At 44.0% G+C, this 22,334-nt stretch overlaps 2 protein-coding genes across 4 annotated transcripts; one reads left to right on the top strand and one right to left on the bottom strand.

Moving 5' to 3' along the window:
- Window positions 1-917: 917 nt before the first annotated feature.
- Window positions 918-6,376, bottom strand: ube2g1a (ubiquitin-conjugating enzyme E2G 1a (UBC7 homolog, yeast)). Its single transcript, XM_005740316.2, has 6 exons — window positions 6,076-6,376; window positions 4,482-4,584; window positions 4,268-4,365; window positions 3,573-3,751; window positions 3,329-3,448; window positions 918-2,174 (listed from the first exon to the last, which is right to left on the bottom strand). Exons 1-5 carry the CDS (start codon window positions 6,119-6,121, stop codon window positions 3,362-3,364), a joined length of 513 nt encoding a protein of 170 aa, XP_005740373.1. The 5' UTR covers window positions 6,122-6,376; the 3' UTR covers window positions 918-2,174; window positions 3,329-3,361.
- spns3 (SPNS lysolipid transporter 3, sphingosine-1-phosphate (putative)) lies at window positions 6,076-17,211 on the top strand. 3 transcript variants are annotated; one of them, XM_005740318.1, is made up of 13 exons: window positions 6,076-6,133; window positions 11,892-12,138; window positions 12,224-12,289; window positions 12,437-12,573; window positions 14,250-14,401; window positions 14,701-14,767; window positions 14,848-14,990; window positions 15,086-15,226; window positions 15,323-15,512; window positions 15,898-15,963; window positions 16,047-16,145; window positions 16,226-16,388; window positions 16,874-17,211. In XM_005740318.1, exons 2-13 carry the CDS (start codon window positions 11,913-11,915, stop codon window positions 16,942-16,944), a joined length of 1,521 nt encoding a protein of 506 aa, XP_005740375.1. In that variant the 5' UTR covers window positions 6,076-6,133; window positions 11,892-11,912; the 3' UTR covers window positions 16,945-17,211. The 3 variants fall into 3 exon arrangements, with proteins under 3 accessions (XP_005740375.1, XP_005740376.1, XP_005740374.1); XM_005740319.1 differs by lacking the exon at window positions 6,076-6,133 and adding an exon at window positions 6,889-6,908; XM_005740317.1 differs by lacking the exon at window positions 6,076-6,133 and adding an exon at window positions 11,191-11,312.
- Window positions 17,212-22,334: the final 5,123 nt, after the last annotated feature.

Genomic DNA, 22,334 nt, shown 5'->3' with positions numbered 1-22,334 from the left:
GAGACGCATCAGACAGGGAGAAAATCACAGAATTCAAATTGTGTGATAATTTTACAACTCAGAGACGTCCTGTTTGAGACACACTTTGCTAAAACATAGTGCTGAATAAAAATACTGGAACACTTACAGAAGGCATCAGATTTGGAACAAAATAGGCAGCATGTCACTGGCAGAGAACAAAATCACACCAAAAATGAAACTTTAAGCAGGCTGATGTGGCTCAGCCATGTCTATAGTCCCCACATGGAAATACACTCCTGGCAATCCCACAGTGGATGTCGTCTTGAGGGTTGTACTCCCAAACCTGGAACAAGGCATCAGTGAGCTATTGGGCAGTCTGTGGTGCAGGTCTGAGGAATGGGACGGCTAGTCGATGGAATCAGTGCCCTCGTCGTCCTCAGTGAAGCTGTGGTGCACCAGGACGAACCCACTCACCCACTGCACCATCATATCTGACAAGGAAACAGATTTGAACACTCATGCTGTTAACACGTTTGTGGAACCGCTCATGAAAATGGCTCGCCAGACCATTATTGACCCACTGTCAAACTGGTCGGAGGATGATGATGCAGGAAGCTTAACATTCAAAGAGTCACCAGACTCGTCCCACCTGTCACTCAGTGTAGACCTGCTCTCACCTGTGAAGAGAACAGCACAGGGTACGCTAAACTGGGAGCTCCCGCTATTGTCGCGGAGCCTGAAACGCCAGCACGCTGAAATGATCAAGTGTTTCCTGCGCTTTGCTGCACTGGGTCCATTTGGTGTACGGTTTAACTGCTCCAATCGTTTTGTAGTTTTGGCTGCAAAACAACTCAAATCCCCCAAATCTAATATTTAAGAAATATTGTCCAAAAATATCTGAAGACTGACCTGATCTCAGGAAATTTAGTTCTCATCTGTCCAAATGTTTGCAATCGTTGGTGGATACTGTTTAATATTCCAGGCCGCTGTGAAAACAGGTGAACACTGGAGCAAGCAAAGCTCAAGAACGCAGATAAATATTGAAAAAAAGTCATGTTTTAGAAGAACTCACTACAGGTGACAAGTTTCATAACATGAAAAATATACATCAGTATTTTGTCTTTATACATTAGGCAAAACTGCAATAGTGAGCAGAGTAATGATGAATTTGAATCTTTGAGAGGAAAGAGCGACAAAACAAAACCGGCGTACACGCTGTACACACAAGCACACAAACAAAATCCCAGAAACATTCAGCAGAAAACCAACAAAACCATAAAACAAAGCATGCATAACAATTCCTACCGAGGACGATACAGACGATGGAGAGAGGCGCTGCTAAAAAATAAAACAATATCTGAGGAGGATGACGCGTTTTTATCAGGGTATCAACAATGAATGTGTACACTCCAAACTAGGGGGGTTATTGCTACACCAAATTGTTACCGAATTATACAGTCGCTGTATACAGTCCCAGTCATACTACAGGTGGTAGTTTCTATATTTGCCTGGTTTTTTGACATTTTTAAGACTTAATCAACGCAGGATGAAGTGGCCGAGCTTTTTATTGGGAGGCACTTTTGAAAAGAAAAGACCAACAAAATTTAGCATGCACAAAAAAAAAGAGGGGGTGTAAGACTGAATATAGAGAGAAAATCATTCAGCTGCCTGTGATGCTGAGCAATAAAGGACCCAGAGGACAGCTGTGTATTCCTTAGTCACATCATTCACGTCTTGCTGGGACTGAACAAGCTCTTCACAGGTGACATTCCTCCAAACGCATCCGTGTTAACGGCTCCTATGAAAACAATCTAAAGAGAACTAGTCCATGCCGGGGCTGAGAGAAGGAAAATGGACAAAAAGAAATGAACCCGCGCTATTTCATTTGGTCTAAATGTCTGGATGGATGGAAAGGGAGCGTATATATTATCCGGTTTAGTCTGTGCTATATACATGTCTTTACAATATCTTCCTGAATGTTGAAGCAGTTCATAGCCTTGAAAAATCTTTTATCATCTTCTGGGTTTTTTTCTTGTTTTCTTTTTTCAGTTGGCACTTGCTTGGCGATTTTCCGTCAGCCTTGGTAGTCCTTGTTATGTTTCTATTGCAGCCTACAGTAGCCAGTCTGTTCCTGCCAAAATAAAGGAGGACAAGCCTGGCGACAGGGTGGAAGAGTGCAGGAAACAGTGCCGTGTTGATTTTCAATTGGAGACCTGCGGGAAACAACAAATGGCCGGAAAAAACACAAGTTAGGACCACGAGTCGACGACAGGCGACATGCTCAGTACTGTGCAACAGTCTCAAAGCTCGCCTTCATTTCTTTAGATTTGGCGAGGAAAATGGCAAACAGGTGTAGTGAGTTATTGGACCATGTGCCAACATACATGGGATACATCAGGCAAAAAAGGCGACTGAGCAATTTTAATGAACTCATCCTTTGCTCTTTAACACAGCCTGAAATCTCTTCAAATGTGAAGCTTTGTCTAAGCGGCCGTCAGCAGCAGTTCTCCAGGCTGCTACAAACAGCAGCTCTTCTTTGGATGTTCACTGCCTTTCGTTTCATTCTGTCAAGATCAGTTGGACTGTGTGTTTTTCTAGCCACACACTGTGTCGCCTGTGTTTTAGACGTCACTGCCACCCTGAAACATTAAGCTGCTGCCAGTCAGACACTTTGCACATGGTGCTGCATGGCGGAGCAAAGTCTGCCAGTACTTTGCCTCTTACCTGTAGTTATTTTTATTTTATTTAATAACTGTACAGTACTCTGTTTATAGTAACCATTGTCCTTAATGTAAATCTGTAAGAAAGATTGTGTATGTTTCTGTTCCGTGTCCTGTTTGTTTGTATATGTGTCTTTTTGGCTGCTGTTACAACCAAATTTCCCCTTGTGGGACAATTAAAGGATTATTCTGTTCTATTCTACTTCTGTGTTCATGCTTCAGTTTTGATAGGCTCGTCAACATCGTGAGCTGACATGCAACCACGTTGTTTATCTAAGCACGGCACAGACATTCAGAGCCGTGCGTCTGTCCTGGCCTCCTCTGTACACACGGAAACGTTGAACCACCAATTTATCATTTGGATTCAAATTTGTCTGGTTCATTGGAAGCAAACTGTTGGCGCCTCAAGACTTTAGCACAGCACGCCATTTATTTATTCATTTGGGGTTTTTTAACGCTTTCATCAAGTGTAAGCAGACAAAACTAGGAGTGCTGCTAATATTTATCCTAAATCTTTCACAGTTGTGAATTTGTTTACCAGTATATTACTATAAACGTTTTTGTTTTGAGCCAACTGAATTGTCTTAATGGAGAATCTGTGGTGGTGCTCTCCAGATTAAGTTTAGGGATGACTGAACAATCCTTACCCTGAAAACATGAAGCTAGAGCCGTGCTGAGCATCACTCAAACGCAGTCTCTTGGCTTTTTCGTACACAACGGGCAACTTTCCTTTTGAATGCGCCGTGTCTGTCCTCCCGCCATTCTTTCTGCAGGGGGACGTTTACACAAAATGTTAAAATCAGAATGATTCACTCACGACTGGACTTTTATAGAAATGTTTGGATTGAATAAAAGGACACATGCAAAAGATCTTTACACAGTCAGACTTACTGCAGCATCCACATTGGCTGGCGAGTCACCGTTTGGGTCTGCCAGCATAGAGATAACACTAATCATGATGGTTTCCACAGTGTGGATTGGCAGCCAGCGCTCCTCTGGTTTCTCGTAGCCATATTTGTCCTCCCCAGGCTCGTGTAAAATAGAAATACATACATCGCCGTTTTTGTCAACTGGAGATGAAGAAAGAAAGATTACTAATATTTTGTGAAGTAGAAAATGCTCTCATTGGAAAGTGTGTACGTTGCTTTTCACTGCCTGCTCCTGCTAAGTGGCCAAATGTGTGTGTCCACAAACTTTCCCACTGGTTAGTCCTTATTTTCCTTAGACCTTATTTTAAAGGTCTGAGAAAATAGTTCCCATAGTCAGTGGGATTACTGCTGAGGTCGCACTGGTTCTTGATTTTACTGAATTTTATCTGGTTGCTGTTTACGTGCTCGTGCTGTGCATCAGTGGCCTTTATGTCTCTGCGTGTGTTTACAGTCTTTGCTGCCACTTTTGAAAAAGAGGCTTTTACCTCCATCAGGATAAAACACCATGTAGTAAAGATGGCAAAATAATTTGAATCAACAGTAGAGTCACAATAAAACTAATAACATGTAACATTAACACAAAGATCATACAGCCTTCATTTCGTAAGCTTAAAAACATTTATAATAACACTGATAGTATGTTTCACCGGTACCTACCGTTAGGGTGCCAAATATCTGTGATAAATTTCATTTTAGGTGGCCTGAGAGGGTAGTCTTTGGGAAAGGTCAGATGAGCTTTAAACACACCACCTTCACTGTGGGGGGAGGGGGAAAGATGAAAAAAAATCAGCATGATAGGTACCAAAGTTTAAAAACAAATCCACACAGGCCAAAACTCATCTCAACCCATACACAAGACAGGGAGACTCACTACAGGGTGTCTGGAGGCCCAATGATAAGGACTTCCCATCTGTAGAGATCACTATCCTCGATCAGGCCTGCTGAGAATCCCTCCACTGGGTTTTTGTTCAGCTCTGAATATAAAAAAATCAAAGTCATTCACTATGACATACAGCACACTACCTCCACTACATAACCTACGTGCATTACACTGTTCTTCAGGTGGCTGAGGTGACAACATGACACTCAGAGGGGCTTGAGTGAGAATGAGCATATTGCTCAAACTACTTAGCAGTTCCCACCTATGTTACCAATTCGCCATGAACACCCAACATTGCATCAAGAATGGCAGCGCTCACTGTAAACAACATTTTAAACAACTGTAAATCTGTGCTCATGAGTCGGACTAAATGTCGATTTTTTACATCATAATACATTAAGTGGACTTTGGGATTATCGATCGAGCAGCCGTTTGATAAAACAGTTTAACCTTTTACATAACATGATGGAAGAATTTGTTTTTCTTGATAGGCCAAACAGAAACATTTCAAAGGAGCTGGCTCGGTGAAGTCTGATGCTTACTGATCATTATTTCAAGGCTTATAAGAATCACAAGCATTAATTGTAGACTGCAGATCGTATGAATGTACAACAAAGAAAGGCAGCCTTTTTATCAATGCAATAGCCCTGCGACACGAAATCCGTGGAGCTTTAATTTCCTGAATTAATCTACAACCCTTGCTCCAAAATATGGAGGTTTAGGTCAATTACCGGTCACCTTGAAGGGCAGAATGTGGGGACAAGTATAAAGGTGGACCCAGTGACCCTTGCAGTCTCCATGCGAAATTTTCATTTTAAACAAAACCTGAAACACGTCATCAGTGCTACAAACCTAAAACATTATACAGCGCCTGTTCGACGCAGCTACTTTTGAAATGTCGCTAATTTTAGAGTAGCTAAATATAATTCGCAGCTGACCCTGCTAAAAGAGCGAATTGAGGTAATGCGAGATTAACGTTAGCTTAGCGCGTTGACGCTAACAACAGTGACAGCGGCTAGCGTTAGCCTACAGTTAGCTAGCTGGTTAAACACGTTAATTCTGCGGTGAGTGGTAGGGACATGTTCTAACTACTGAAACTGTACTTACATTTATGCGTAAAAATGTCCACTAATATCACACTGATCACGTAACTGCTAAACGTCATGTTAAAAAACGAGAAACACTACTTGGCTCCTCGGTTAAAAATACATGTAAACACATTAAGTCAGTCGAGCCAGCTACAGGCTAACATTAGGCTCAGTGATTTGAGCTAGCCTCGTAATAGAAAGTCGCTGGGACTTCTGACAGCGGCTTTCATCTGCAAACAGGACGCAGTGTCGAAAGGCACACAGACAAATCACTTGGTCTCCTGAAACACTGAAGACTTTCATTTACTAAACGAGGGGGGTGTTTGTTTGCTCCCACTGTTGTAATCCCCAGGCAGTTCTTTTGTCATTCGGATCTTAACGTTAATGCAGAATGTTCAAGAAAACAGTTTGCGCCAGCACCACGGTTTCAATCAAAGCCGCGGCACCGCTGTCGTTAGCTCGGCACCCAGCATCAGTTAACATGACGGTTTAATTACCTGCAAGCTGTCTCCGGAGTAACAGCGCTGACTGAGGCTCTGTCATACTTCAACCAATGTAATGCAGCTATGTTCGATGTTAATATTTCACGGTAACAGCGTTAATTTAATGTTCACTTAACAGGACTCTGTTCCTTCTATTTTCCGTTTAGCATTCCCGTCATTATTCTTCTTCGCCGCCTTCCCCTGCCGCTATCGTTTCTTCTTCGTTGATTTGTTTGGGGGAACTTCGCGTCCTCAGTGATGCATTACTCCCACCTTGTGGATAGGGTTTTACTTGCAGTGCTCATATTATTAAGTGTGCCTATGCCAAGAGCAGTGTTGGGGAGTAACAGAATACATGTACCGCCGTTACGTATTTAAAATACAAAATATGAGTAACTGTATTCCGTTACAGTTACCGTTTAAAAAGGTGGTATTCAGAATACAGTTACTTTGTTGAAATAAATGGATTACACCGGGGTACTTTCCTGTTTCATTTTGTCGCGGGTCAGGACTGTTTGGGTTTTGTTTGACAGCTGCGACGCTCTCTCTCTCTCTCTGCGACTGTGTGTTTCCTGGGTGAGAGAGGCCTTTTCGTTGTTGTTGTTGTTGTGCTAAGCTAACAGGCAGAATGCTACAGGCATAGCTCTAAAGAATGTAGCATCATGGGTAGTGTAGTCCGTGTTGCAGGGAGAATGGACTGCCATACACGTTATGGGTCTGTGAGCGCGAGGAGGGAGAAAAAGGGGAGTGGAAAGGTACGAGTTGTCATCGAGCAAAAACGGGAGCTGGAAGCATGTAAATATAATAATAACCACTGCAGCCAAGAAGAGTGCCTGACGAGCCCAGTTGTAAGTAAGCTATTAAGACTCGACTGTACACCGTGTTCGTGTTTTCCTCCGAAAACAATAAGTTCCGTTGGAGCAGCCTTTCAACGCCTCTCTCTGTCTCTGCTAGCAAAGTTGACCCACACAACAAAGTAAAGCTATTTTTCGGCTACGAGCCGACAGGGACCCCGCCGTATTAGCCAGAGGTCCCTTTACTACAGTTCAGAGCCGTGGACCTTCACTAACAGTAATAAATCACAGCCATAGTACATTCACGTTGTTGTAAAAAGCATGACAATATATTAAGTAATCCAAAGTATTCAGAATACGTTACTGTCATTGAGTAACGTAACGGAATACGTTACAGAATACATTTTGGGGCATGTAATCTGTATTCTGTAATGGAATACATTTTAAAAGTAACCTTCCCAACCGTGGCCAAGAGGCACACTTATTACTATTCCTCAGATTTATTCTTCTTCTTCTTATTATTATTCCTCAGTTTCCGCCTGAAATTTTACAGCGTAACTCACCCCACAGTTTTGAGACATATTAATATTTAATGCAAATCTTTGCCCATTGAAATGAATGGGAAAGATTCATTTGTGGTGTGTTGGCTCTCTCTAGTGGTATATTGGCAGTGGTATGGCCTTGTCTACCCTTATTTGTATTACCGTAATGACGACAATATCAATGACGCGCACAGCCTCACAGCTTTCAGGAACCGTTGAAATTTTTAAGGTTGCGCGAACCATTGAATAGTTATGGTAATCGCAAGGGCGTATGCTTGTTTCTAGTCGAGTCACGCTGGTTTCATTGTATTCTTAAGGTTAGTTAGTAGAGTTGCCAACCATCCCGTGCAAACGGAATGCAAAGACTCGGTGTCTCAGCTAGACTTATTTTTCATTTATATGGGCTGATTATTCATTTATTCGTTTTAGTAACGGTATAAACAGTGAAAGGTGGTGGGTTGTCCAGATGCTGCTGACATTTTACAATCAGTTACAATAAGTCGTACTGCGTGCTAGCTAGCATGACAGACTTTCTATACAGCTGGTGCCTGCTGTGTTACTGATGGTGAACTTTATTGTATTCATAAGGTTAGTTTCCAACCGTCCTGTGCAAACAGAATCGTCCCGCATTCAGAGAAAATATTACGTGTTTCCTGTTGAGCTGAAAAGGAACAGTTTGTCCCGGACTTCAGCTACAATGGAAACAGACACAAAGCTGGAGTTACTCTGTGGTTACCTGCACAGCGGACTCTTCCCCTGTCATTCTCTCGCCTGTTGCAACTTCAGTCATGAAACTGATCAATGATCAGCTGATGGCTGTTCTCTGGTGTTTGTTTATCACCCACTTTGCGCCAGAACGGGAAACCAGCAGATGTCGCCATAAACAACAGCAGCACGTTTAAGCTCGATCAGCTGCTGTTAGAATTCCTTTGATTTTAATTTCTAGTATCAGCTGATGTTTGATGGAGCCACAGCTGTAAAGCTGCTGGTCGAAACCAGGAGATGTCCTTACTGAATCATCAGAGCTGTGATGGAGAAACAGGTTTACCTTTTAGGTGACATGAATGAGTTGAAGTTATGAACTGTTTCTGAGAGACAAATAACACCAGGATCCTTTTCTGTGTAGCTGACAGCTGGTAACTGTGCAGGGGCGGGTCTAGCAAAGTGTTGCCAGGGGGCCCAGGTAGGGCATTAACACGGAGAGGGGGGCACAAAGAAATACTTTTCTTTCTTACTCTCATATAAAATATTTAGCTTTTATTAAATAGTTATCTGAATCTTACAACCAAAGTTTGTATAATAATACACAGGATTGGCTGTAGACCATTGTTAATCATTCAGAACACTGTGTAAAAGTAACAAAAAGTGAATGCAAAAGTGCACAAATATTTATTTTACGTGTTTGATGTGTGTGGCGGGGCGTGGTCTGCAGTGCCGCTGCAGGGGAGGCGGACCCACCTGAGCGGCATCTGCAATCACGCCTCTCAGGCGTAAAGTCCGTGCTCTCTCGGCTGTTGTTTTGGTGTGTGTCGGGCTGTGAGTTGAAAAGCTACAGCCGGCTGTGTGGGTACACCAACCATGTGTGAAAAGTGGTCAATAACGTAATGCTACAAAGCGTGTTCATGCAAACATTGTTGGGTCTGCCGTGGTACAACGGGACTTCTGCTCATGAACCTCTGCGCACAGCGTCTGCAAATCGGGGCTGTACGAAGTCACCTCATCTTTACACAAAACTGTAAGCTGGGATCTGTGAGGCGCGAGCGGTGTTTGGTTTTACCATATGGTGGAGAATGGCTGCCCTGCTGAGTTTTGCTCTCTGTAGCCGTATGAATGGCAAACTACACTGATTAGCAGCGGCATAGGCACACTTAAAATTTCTTCTGAAATAGAATATTCTTCTTCTTATTGTTGTTGTTGGCGTGATTTTATTTTTCGTGCACTATTGAAATGATCGTATTTCATTTTCACATTTCTCTCAATTGCTTCCAGGGTTTACCTTTTACCCTTGCACCTCCTGTGCATTATACATTATGTTACATTATACATGTAGATAGATACTTTAAAAGTGCCAGAGGTACATAGTGAGGGCTTTTTACTGAGACATAATTTTACTGTGAAAAATGTGAAAAATAAAATTTGAAATTAGGTTAATGAATGTCTGGTATGTAGAAATGAAATAAAGGCAACAGAATGCTGAAACTACAGTGAATCTATTCCTTCTGACAAACCTTCAATCAATATAAAAATACTGCAGGAATTTTGCATCAGGCTTCAACATAGCTTGATATCAATTTCTGATTTTCTTGTTGATAAACACTTTTCAAATAAAAGGTGGAAACAGTAGATTTAAATGGCATTTTATTTTATAAATAAATAATTTTAAGACATTAAGATAAGCAAAGCAGTAAGATGTTCTCATGTTTTACTGCATATTGTTAGTGGACATATTTTCTGATCTTAAGAAAAGGTGAAGAAAGCTCTGACACACTGACTGACTTGCAGCCATTTCTCACTGATCTGAAGAGCGAGGCAGGAAGTTGATTTCTAGATAAGAGTCAGCACTTCCAAGCAGAGGGGACCACATATGTGACACATGCTGTACTTGATCTAATGAGATTTGAAAGCAAACGGATGCTTTGGTGACTCCGCAGTTAAATGTAGACCTTCACATTCAGCATGACTGGTCCAGTTTCCTGTCAGTAAGCCTGGTGTTTTAGAGCCTTTCAGGCATCCTATTGCTGCCAAAGGCATCGTCTTATTTGTCTTAACCTCAGATGAAAGAAAGAAAAAGGTTTTACATACTTGAACCCTTTCATGCATAGTGGTCACTACAGTTACAGCTGTTCAAAGGCTGTTTTTGTGTATTTGTGTCAGTGTTGATGGTATACTTGCACATAAACCTCTACATACACATCAGTGTCCACCTAAATGCATAAAGATGATGAAGATGATGAACTCTCTCCCTCATACATTAAGAACTGTGGACTCGGTTTTGTTTTTTAAAAAAACCCCTCAAAACTCACCTTTTTAAAACTGTTTTTGGTTAAATGTTTGCGTGTTTTATATTGTCTGTTTTACCTTTTTATTATTTGTTATCTTATGTGCAGCACTTTGTGATTCTGTCTAGAAAGGTGCTACATAAATACAATCGTGTTTATTTATTTATAATAAAAATACTTCAGAAAAAATCCAGGTTGAGGTCGTCGTCATTCATGAAAGGGTTAAAGGTTTTTAATGGCTCATATTATTATTTTTATTATTATTATAATATTCTTTCTTTCTTTTTTACATGTACATGACCCCAGTGTCAAAGTGAACAGTAGTTTGTAGAGCAGTGGTTTTGATGAGTCACTGGAAACTGAAACTAAAGCGAGTGTTTTCTTTCTGTCAGAAATAACCTCTCAGTCCTGAGATAACAGATGAAATGTACAGGTTTGATAAGGCAGGTGTTTCCAGAGCAGAGCAGGACCACCTTTTAATCTCTCCTGAAATTCGATGGCAGGTTGCACACGTATAGTTTAGCTACTAACTTAACTGATCCGTTTGCCTTGCTGTCATGTGAGTGTAAGGCTGTGGACGGTGAATCAGACTAGTAAAAAGTCAAACGAGTACATTTATTGCTTTATTTTGTGCGAAGTTTCTTAAAAAAGAAACACAAAGTGGAAAATGTCCATGACGTCTGGCTGGTCTGTGCCATTGCTTCACTAAGACAGATATGTGTGAAACCCTGCATGACCAACCCTCAGTGGGCTGGCCCTGTCGCTAACTTAATATAACTCGAGTCGTCCCAAAACTGAGGTCCCTGTTAGCGTCTTCATGCCTCAGAGCCATTCAGAGTCACATTGTTCTCTCGCAGCTGCACATCTGTAGGAATGAGATAAGAGGATTTAAAGTAAAACCAAACATCAGCAAGTCGGTGAGTCACCTGTAATTCACATTTTGCATGGTTTTAAATACCCGTATGATGGGAACACAGCTGCATTGTAAGATTACAGCTGTGCTGCACTGTGTTGTTTTGGGACAGAAGAGTTCATAAACAAGGCTCTTAGTGTTGTCCCTCACCCTGGTTGGGCTGAAATATCTGAGGCGCACTGTTGCAGACGCCAAGGTTACATTTTTATACGCTCCGACTCGCTGTGTCTATTTTCTACATATGCATAAACTTGCTATAATTAAAAGATGCTTTAACCTTTCTGTCGCGTTTTTAAGAACTGGAAAATAAGCTGCATTTAGAGAACAACCTTCTTCTCCTTTCTCTGTTATTTTGACACTGTTGCAAAAATATCTTCTTGGTTGTGTAATTACTTTCTGTCATAAGGGCTGTTTCTAAAGTCTTTCTACAGCTCGCATGAATCAAATTTGCTAAAAGCTGCATCGCTTGAACCTGAAGACAGCGACTTAATGAAAGCAGGACTGTGTGTCTGCACTATATTGTCATTGTCGAGCTCTGTGGAGCATCTGTGCACGAGTTTTAACATTAGGTCATCTCATTCAGCTGAAGGGAGAGCAGCTAGCTATGGAGCCACGGGCATCAGTCACATCCTTCAAGGACATCCCAGTACGCCGATGGAGCCTGCGTTCCAGCTGCAGTCTACCTTATGGCTCTTTTGCAAACAGCCTGGCGTCTCTCGCACCCGATGCTGAGGAGAAACCTGCCATATCGCCCAAGCGCGCCTATGTCACTATGTTTGTGCTTTGCTACGTCAACTTGCTCAACTACATGGAGCGGTACACAATAGCAGGTTGGATGATTTCTTTGTCGATACACACTATTTACTGCTTCCAGTTGGGCAGGGCTTGCACTGAATGGTGTTTCTGGCCTTACAGGCGTCCTTACAGATATTCAAAAATTCTTTGATATAAAGGACAGCACCGCTGGACTTCTGCAGACAGGTACGATGACCCATGTGTCGTCAACTGCACATACAATCTGGCACCTAATTAAGCAGCGCTGTGTTTGGAGCTTTCACTGATCGTTGTGTGTTTACTGTGAACGAATGATGTCATTGAAAAGGAATAATTGATTCCATCAATTTTCAGTTTTCATCTGCAGTTTTCTCCTTTTGGCCCCTCTCTTCGGTTACCTTGGCGACCGCTACAATCGCAAATACATCATGATTGGCGGCTTGAGTGTCTGGCTTTTGACTGCGACCGCCAGCTCTTTTGTCAATGAATCGGTAAGTGAGGAGTATTTTACAAGGAATAACAAAGTAACACAACTTTGCATTGCTACGTGTTCACTTTGCTCCCTGCGTTGTTCTAATTCATCACACGTCTGTTGGAAAGGCTCCTGAATTTCAACATTTGACTCAGTGTTTGTGGTTCAGGGTAGTTTTCTTACCAGACTCCATCAGCTGAGTCGCACTCTTGTGAGGCAGAAACTGAAAGTCCAAGACGGTTAACCTGCACCCCGTCAGACAATCTGAATTATTAAATTAAAAGAATGAACAATTTGTCTTCATTGGGTTTAAAAAACGTTATTGTCATCTGGCTCTATAGAAACATACAGCTGTGTCATAACCACGCTGACAAATGTTCAATTCAATTCAATTCAATTTTATTTATATAGCGCCAAATCACAACAAAAGTCGCCTCAAGGCGCTTTATAGATACAGAGAAAAACCCAACAATCATATGACCCCCTATGAGCAGCACTTTGGCAACAGTGGGAAGGAAAAACTCCCTTTTAACAGGAAGTAACCTCCGGCAGAACCAGGCTCAGGGAGGGGCGGGGCCATCTGCTGCGACCGGTTGGGGTGAGAGAAGGAAGACGGGATAAAGACATGCTGTGGAAGAGAGACAGAGGTTAATAACAGATATGATTCAATGCAGAGAGGTCTGTTAATACATAGTGAGTGAGAAAGGAAAAACTCAATGCATCATGGGAATCCCCGGCAGCCTACGTCTATTGCAGCATAACTAAGGGAGGATTCAGGGTCACCTGGTCCAGCCCTAACTATATGCTTTAGCAAAAAGGAAAGTTTGAAGCCTAATCTTGAAAGTAGAGATAGTGTCTGTCTCCTGAATCCAAACTGGAAGCTGGTTCCACAGAAGAGGGGCCTGAAAACTGAAGGCTCTGCCTCCCATTCTACTTTTAAATACTCTAGGAACAACAAGTAGGCCTGCAGAGCGAGAGCGAAGTGCTCTAATAGGGTGATATGGTACTACAAGGTCATTAAGATAAGATGGGGCCTGATTATTTAAGACCTTGTATGTGAGGAGCAGGATTTTGAATTCAATTCTGGATTTAACAGGAAGCATGTTAAGCTGTCGGGTGAGGTTTCATCAGATCGAGACGTCTGAGAAGAAAAGTCACAAAGCTGGTCTGCACAGGTTCCGCAGAGTTTCTGATTTCAACACTGGAAATTCCAGCCCAGCGCTTGACAGCATTTTATAGTCTGTGGTATCAAAGGTTTCAGTGAAGTAAAGTGAGGACGGCACAATAAGTTATTAAGTTAGTCTGAGGTGACCAAACTATGTTGGTGAGGAGGCGCGCTGCGCTCTGTGATCACACTGGAACCCATCAAGCGATTCATTTTTGCATCAGTGCAGCTTTTTCTACAAAACAGTCTGTTTGTGTATTCACATTTGATATCCTTCGAAGTGGTTTAACTACAGGGGGAGAGACTCCTCCATCACATTCAGCTGTAGTTTTGACAGACGCAGAGTTAAGAGGGAGTTTCAGGGAGTGGGAGCTGTGACACTCAGTGGGGTCTGAGATCATTTCCCCATGTTTGTGTTGAAAATGCATCAGAGGTTTGTTGTACCTTATCTGCAGACTGATTGTGCTGATGACTCTCGTGCATGTAACCATGCAACATGTTGAATGTCTTTGATGTTTTTGTCTATGCAGCAATTCTGGCTTCTCGCCCTGCTGCGAGGCTTGGTCGGGACCGGAGAAGCCAGCTATTCCACCGTCGCTCCGACCATCATAAGTGATCTCTTTACTGGGGGCAAAAGGAGCATCATGATCTGCATCTTCTACATCTTTATCCCTGTCGGAAGGTAAACAGGTGTTTTTCTTTTTGCACGCTTTAACAGTTTCATTCAAATGATGCACTGCTGCTGCTGCGCTGCTGCACGACTGAAAGTGTTGCTGAATGTTGGGTGGATGTTTGGTAGGTTTCTCCTCACCACAGTTGTTTCGTGTGCAGAGCTGGTGTTGCAATGAGTGGTGACACAGCAGTGACTCTAGATTTAGGTTTCCGTACGTTATCGCCCGTCTTAATCTCTCACTTGTTAAGATGTCATATGGCGATATGAGCTTGTTTGTGCATCATGATCACACTATTGCGTGTTTGCAGCGGTCTTGGGTATATAACAGGGCGTGGCTTTGCATCTCTCACGGGGGACTGGCACTGGGCTCTGAGGGTGAGAACATTTTTCTTATTCACGATGCAGAAGTGCGATTTGATTCAAAGTGATGCTGGATTATTTGGCTCTGTTCTCAGATCACACCCATCATGGGCGCAGTGGGACTCATTTTGATGATCGTTTTGTGCCCCAACCCGCCGAGAGGTGCTGCAGAAACCCACGGAGAGGGTGTGACTGAGCAGAGCTCTTACTTGGAGGATGTCAAATATCTTCTGAAGAAGTACGATTTATATTTTGCCCTTGCAAGCGTGAAAAAACCCAAACAAATGGTGTTTGCTTCTAAACAATCTTGTCTTCCTGGTTCTCTGACCTCAGTAAAAGTTACGTGTGGTCATCGTTGGGAGTGACGGCCCTGGCCTTCCTCACCGGGGCGCTGGCTTTCTGGCTGCCGAACTTTTTGTCCCGAGCTCGTGTCTATCAGAAACTCAGCGACAAACCAGGTGACTCCTCGGACAGGTATAGCATGACCTTTTCCCCACGTCGCTTACTTGCTCCAGCCTGAATCGGTGCAGTTTTGACCGTACTGTGTGCTCTCTTCTGCTTCCTGTGCAGTTACATCTTTGGTGCTGTAACGGTGGCCACGGGCATTCTGGGCGGGGCTCTCGGCACTAGTTTATCCAGACGGTTTAGAGACAAGGTGCCAAATGCTGATCCACTCATCTGCGCCGTGGGCATGCTTGGATCAGTGCCGTGCCTCTTTATCACCATCTTTGTGGCATCAGCAAGCATTCCCGCCACTTACGTAAGACAGACTTTGGAGCTATCCTCTGGCTGAGTATACCTCGAGGTGGTGACGTTGTTGGTTAGTCACTGAAGGCACAGCTTTAGGGCAAACTGTGATATTTAGGACAACATTAAGAAGACTGAGCATCCTTTAATGGTTCATCTGGCAAAATTCTCTTCAGATGGTTTCTGCTGGTGGACTTGTAGTGATGCAACATGCAGCAATAGGTCCAAACGTTAAAGAAAGCCTCCTTTTTCTTCTTTCATTTAAATTCTAGTCACAATGTCAAAGGTTCACATTCAGAGTAGAGAAGTTAAAGGCATCGGTTGAAATAAAACATCGTGAGCACCTGTTATGACTGAAACATGAGAGCAGCAGTGACTGTTTGTCTTGAACGTTTCAGGTGTTCATTTTCTTGGGCGAGCTGCTGCTCTCGTTGAACTGGGCGGTCTTGGCTGACATACTGCTGGTGAGCATTAACTCTGACAGTAAAAACCTCAAAGTGTCGGCTCAAATGTGACACGCCCCTTTTGTTCGTGCTTCTCGCTTCAGTATGTTGTCGTACCAACAAGGAGGGCGACAGCGGAGGCTCTGCAGATTACAGTCGGACATCTGCTGGGTGATGCTGGGAGCCCTTACTTATTAGGAGTGGTAAGAAAGTAAGCTTTAGGAGATCATCTCTGATTCTGTCACTGACCACTAACACCGATTTCATACCTGCACTGGTGTAGATCTCTGATGCGATATATCCAGGTAGCCCCGACAGGAACTTTGACAGTTTGAAGTACAGCCTGCTGCTCTGCCCCGTGGTCGGGATTGTCGGGGGAGTGTTTTTCGTCGTTACTGCCGTCTACATTGCTGAAGACAGGAAAGCAGTGCAGCAGCTGCTTGGAGGTAATAAAACACAAAAGACACAAACACCAAAAACTAAATGTTGAAGCGGCTTCCGAGTGTTAATTTGTGCAAGGACGCACAAAAAGTTGTCATTTCTTTTGTAACATGCATGCTTGTGCCCGTGTGTCTGAACAGTGGTCCTCTGTTCAAGCACTAACTTCAGACAGCTCCTGTCCTCGCACAGTTACGAACACATCCCCCTCATCTGCACACATGCTCCAATAACACTCTGGTGCTCTGGCAACTCAGAGGAAGAACTGGGCCACAGCTGATGAAGGACACATCGTGATCCTCGTTTGTCTCATTCTTTCCTTTCTGCGGCGCTGCTAAAGGCTCAAACAGCCCACTGTCAGCTCAGTGTCTGAGTAGCTCTGCTGTGGTTCTGCGTCTCAGATCCTTCACCAATCAGTGCGTGCAAGTGCAGCGTGCTTAATTTAGCATTTTTCAAACGTGTGTGTGTGTGTGTGTGTGTGTTTCGTTACCAGAGGAACCCCAACCACCGCAGCATCCTGCACCTGAGCCCTCGGTGGAGCTGAGCAACAGGGGAAATGTGTAACGTCTTGCAAAACGAGTCATGCAATGAATGTTAAGTTATGAGGCCCTGTTACACAGACGAACGGCTTTCAGTCTGTGCAGTGTTTAACACCATTTTTAAACGAGAGTGCGTTTCCGTTTTCACCTCAGTGTAATCTCACAGGAGAAGTTTGTCTTTTAAAATGGTCACATTGTTACCTCACAGCTCTCTGCAGTAGACTTGAAACGTGAATGCAGTTGTATTTTTCACTCTAAATGTTGTTGGTTATATTTCTATTAAATTTTCAAGCAAAACCTGCTCTCGAGTGTTGCTGAGTTACTCGCGCGTGCTTCAGTCTGCCGGTCGAACTAAAATAATAAGCTGACACTAAAATCTCAGTATTTCAAAGAAGACGTGTCTTTGACAATACTTCCAAGGATCATCACTGAAGTGACTCACTTATTTTTAATGCAAAAGAGGAGCATGTGTGGTTTGTACGGTGAAGCTTAGCTGCTCAATTCTGTCTACTGACCAGCAGGGGGCGACTTGATCTGACAAAGTGAAAATGATATAAAAGTGTTGTCTGTGTTATTAAGTACCACGAGTGTCTTGTGTTGTTTCTCGGTCAGAGTCGACCCTCATCTGGTTTAAAGAAGAAAAGCACCAACAACACGGTGACAGGCACAACGCTCAAACCAAGATGATGACAGGCCATCATTTATATACAGTTTGATAGTATGGTCCAGAGGAGGAATAAGTGGACGAGTGGTTCAATGAAGGAAAGAAGCAGAAAACAAAACTCTGTCATAAAGTATTTTCTGCTTTAAAAAACAAAGAAAAAAGCAAAACAAAAATGTTTGGATGCCTTTCAGAGAAAATGCTTCTGTCTGACATGAAGCAGGAGGCTGAACTTGGTGTTGTTCTGTTAGGCCGTTATCCATCTAGTTTTATGTTCTTGATGACTGATGATGACATGACTCCTTTTGCTGACGCTCATCTGTGGAAGAGCTCCAAAAACGTGCCCAAGTATTCACAGCGAGTATCGTCACATTAACCTTGACTGTCCTAACCAACGAGCAGCTGCTCCTCCAGAGATGAGACCATAAAATAAGCACATGATGGATTTAAAGATGGAGGAACAACATCCAGGCTGAATGCAAAAATACTGGGACAGCTTTGGTTGTTTAACAAAAAGCTTTCCACTGTTTGTCCACTAGATGGCACCTCTGCATTATTTTTAAAAACGCTCCCAGGAGGGAGTCTCCTCCATCAGTGGGGCAGTATGGATTTAGCAGATGTTCACTGAGACCTCGTGGACCTGGCGTGGAAGTGTTCATGTCTGAGCGCACACAGTGAGCAGTTTTGCTGTACTGATGCAACTGTGGGTAAATAAGCCTGTTGTTGGGAAACCATTTGTAAGTCTGTGTCACCCAGCCTGGCAAAGTTTCCTTTAAGGCTGATATAATCATACTGACAATGTGAATTAAGAGCAAACAAAGAGCCCTGGGCACCGACCAGGTAAGCAAACTGGTCAGATTCCACAGCATGTCAAACCCAACAATGCACAGGACCCCAACACGTCTGTTGCTCGGGACCACAGGACACCTTCAATGTCCCCTCTCCATCTCAACAAGCACCTGCTGTTTGGTCCCACAAGGGGGCGCTACACAACAATAGTTTTAATGGTTCTGATGATGCAGCTGGTCGTGTATATGTGCAAATACACAGTTCAGGAGTGTAATACAAACCCACACACCTAATGGACATACATACATACAGGTTATCGATATATATAAATAAATATAAAAACATATTTTTCATCCCCGACCAGTCGCAGCAGATGGCCCCGCCCCTCCCTGATCCTGGTTCTGCTGGAGGTTTCTTCCTGTTTTCCTTCCCACTGTCACCAAATGCTTGTTCATAGGGAGCCTTCAGCTGACAGTTGTGATTTCATGCTATATAAATTGAGTTGGGCTGAGTTGAGTTGAAGCCGCCGTGCTGCAGCCTTCCTGTGTGGAGTTAGCACTATGTGTGCATGCATTCTCCCCGGCTACCACAGCCTCCTCCACAGTCACACAGGACATGCATGTTTGGTTAGTTGGCGAGTCTAAGTTGCTGAATGTAGCTGATAAAATGAGAATGGTTGTCCGTCTGTGCCTCTTCCTCGTCACAGTTGGGATAGGCTCCAGGCCCTCTGAGACTGAGACGTGGATGAGCAGAAAACATAACACAAAGTCACACTGAAGGAATGCAGCTTCACAGGTTTGGGCACTGACACTGTAGCATTTTCCTTTCATGGATGGTTACACATCATACAGTGAAGGTGAGAAGAATGCAGCACAACCACAGTACTGTCCACCAGTGCTGGACCTTAGACCTTTAATCACCTCTCTCCATGTTAGAGGAGCTCTGTTACAGACATGGATTCCTCCCCCAGTACTGTGTGTGTGGGGGGGGGGACTATCCCAGCTGCCATAGGGCGAGGGGCGGGGTACACCCTGGACAGGTAACCAGCCTGTTGCAGGTCCATTCCTTACACCCACATATTTAGAATCAGCCCAGTAGCAGCAAGTCTTTGGACTGTGTGAGGAAGCCAGAGGATCCAGAAGTACAAGCAAACTCCACACAGAAAGGTGGATTCAAACCCGGGACCTTCTTGCTGTGAGACCACAGCGCTAACCACCGCTTTCCAACTGGCCAAATCCTAAACTCGCTAACTCTCTGATCTCTGTCGAGTTCACGGAGCATGATGGGTGCCATGTTCAGTGTAGCCCAGCACAAACAGGGCATCATCACCTACGCCAGCGTCACAGCGTCGCGTCAGTCGGTTTCAGACAGCTGCTGCAGAGGTGTCTGCTCTGCCAGATCCTAACAGCTGCATGTCTCCGTTATTTTGAACTGGAGTAAACCATGGAGGGAGGTTAAAGGTCACTGGCCTCGTCACTTTCAAGTACAAGGTCACGCTGTAGTTGGGCTGCATTGTCATCATGTTGGTTTATCCCAGTAACTGCTGGACACGAGAACACGTGGCTAAATGCAGTCGTTTTACAGATTTTATGGCTGATTTATGAAACTTTTCACCAAGCTCGCCACTTACAAATTGAAATGAAAGGTGGAGTTCAGGGACATGGATTCATTGTTCAGGGTGTCACTGAGACACCGTCCTTTTCTTTTTCAACATTTCCGACTTTAGCTCTGTCTGCTGAGGGAATAGAGCGGGCGGCACGACAGTGCGAGCTGAATAACAAGCAGACGCACACTGAAAGGTATGTGGAAAACATTCTAGCGGTAAGAGTTCAACCTGTAATCAAAACACAATGGGTATTGTGTGGCATGTTTGAAAGCACTTTATCTGCATACCTCTCAGTTTCCCCCGTCGACCCTGGCTGTACAGGAAACTGTCACAATGGCTAATAAATTGCATTGGCCAATCAATGCAGGAGCCAGTGGCTGTTGTGGAGCGGATACAGTCGGTGTTTACTCAGGGACGGGGAGCATTTTAGTCATGAAAACAGGCTCATACATGGGAGCAGCTCTCAATCAGAATGCTGACGTGATATCATTATTCCCCAGAAATGGCTCGTGCACATCGCGAATATTTACTGTAACTGAGGAGTGGGCTTATCTAGCCTTCATTTGAGTTATTCTCACCCTTCCACCAATCAGCTGTAGAGCAGCGATAAGAGGAGTAAAACCACATTTCTGGATGTGAGGTTGCACTCGGTCCTTATCTCCAGCAAACTGCTGCAGTGTCATGACATCATAGAGAGGAAGAGCCCTCTCCACCCTCTGTACTGTCCCTCATTTGGACAATTACATCATATGGGCCCCTCGTGCATTTGGCCTAGACAAATATTTCTGATTTCGCTGTGAGGCGTCAGCACAGTCATTATTAGGACAACTATTGATATGATGCCACCGCGTTCTTAGAGTCACTGGGTGCTTCTTGGGCGGGTTACACAAGAACAGAAGAGATGTGTTGATTGGATTGTTTGCAGGCGCGGGGGGTGATAATCCACACAGGAGCACAAGCATGCAGAAATTCAGAAGTTGTGTTAATTAACACAGTGGTTGTGTGATGGTGCCAGACAAAGAAGGAGAAATACCGATGTTGCAACGGTTGATTTTTAGGGGTTATTATATTTGTATCATGTGAAGGAAGTTGCCTGTTCATGCAGCAACATGCAGGAGATGGAGCTAGCACATGAAATGCCTTTGTCTGAGCACAGAACACAAATGTGGACTGCAGTGGAAATGCAGCCAAATCGGAGGCTTTCCCTATAATGACACATGCACTTTTTTGGTCCTATGTATTTAGCATTCCTGCTTCAGAGGCCTGCCGGCCACTGAGCTTAGGAGAGCTGATTTGCAGACTTAGCAAAAGGGTAATTACAAAGATCCATGTGACCTATAAATATGAGCTAAAGTACCACACAGATCTGCCCTCGCTGCAAGTCGGCCTCCGTCACACAGCAGCTCCCATTTCTCCATTTAAATGCACTGCGATTGTTTTTTGTGCAGGAATGCAAACAAACAAGCTCAACACGACGATACTGAAGTGCACGCTGGAGTCTGGCCCCGATTGTCTACCCCTCATACAAATCAGTTGAGACTGATGACCCGGGTCCAAGGATTCCAGCTTGGATGGAGCTGCTGGATAAATTATTCAATCAGCAGATAAAAGAACCCGTCTCTGCCCCTGAACACTATATTTAGTCACTGCTGTCTCTCTGCCACCTGCTGCTGCACTTGCACAGCTCAGATCAGACTTCCAAGGAGGGGAGACATCAGCCCAGATCTGCCCAAATCCCCAGCTGCTCTGCTGCCAGACGCTCTGCTGCTCGACTTTGGGAGGGCAGTCACTCCTGCAAGCTACAGTCAGGAACAGGCGGGCCACAGGTCAGGAGGTCACAGCGGATGAGAGAAGGTCAGAATGGCAGGGCCAGCACCTCAAGACAGGCTGAAGCCAAGACGGCTCCAAAAACAAATGTATGTGAGGGGTGGTCCAATGCTGCCAGATATCAGCGAGGAGGACGTGAAAGGCACAGTTCAAAACACGTGTTAGTCTTAAGATGGATCATGTTGTCGAGGTTGTAGCTACGCTCTGTTAAAAACAACAGCTCTCTTCTCACACACAAACCTGACACTAGCTCTGCTTTTAATATCAGGCCTCAAACTTTCCTTTTTGATCAAACCTGGATCAGGTGACCGTCCCTTAGTTATGCTGCAATAATTTCAATTCAATTTTATTTATATAGCGCCAAATCACAACAAAAGTCGCCTCAAGGCGCTTCATAGATACAGAGAAAAACCCAACAATCATATGACCCCCTATGAGCAGCACTTTGGCGACAGTGGGAAGGAAAAACTCCCTTTTAACAGGAAGAATCCTCCAGCAGAACCAGGCTCAGGGAGGGGCGGGGCCATCTGCT

This window comes from Pundamilia nyererei, unplaced genomic scaffold (assembly GCF_000239375.1).
Source record: "Pundamilia nyererei isolate P.nyererei 1_Seehausen unplaced genomic scaffold, PunNye1.0 scaffold00099, whole genome shotgun sequence".
NCBI classification, from domain to species: Eukaryota; Metazoa; Chordata; class Actinopteri; order Cichliformes; family Cichlidae; genus Pundamilia; species Pundamilia nyererei.
Note: the sequence above shows the minus strand (reverse complement) of the source record. Positions and strands in the feature narration are given on the sequence as shown.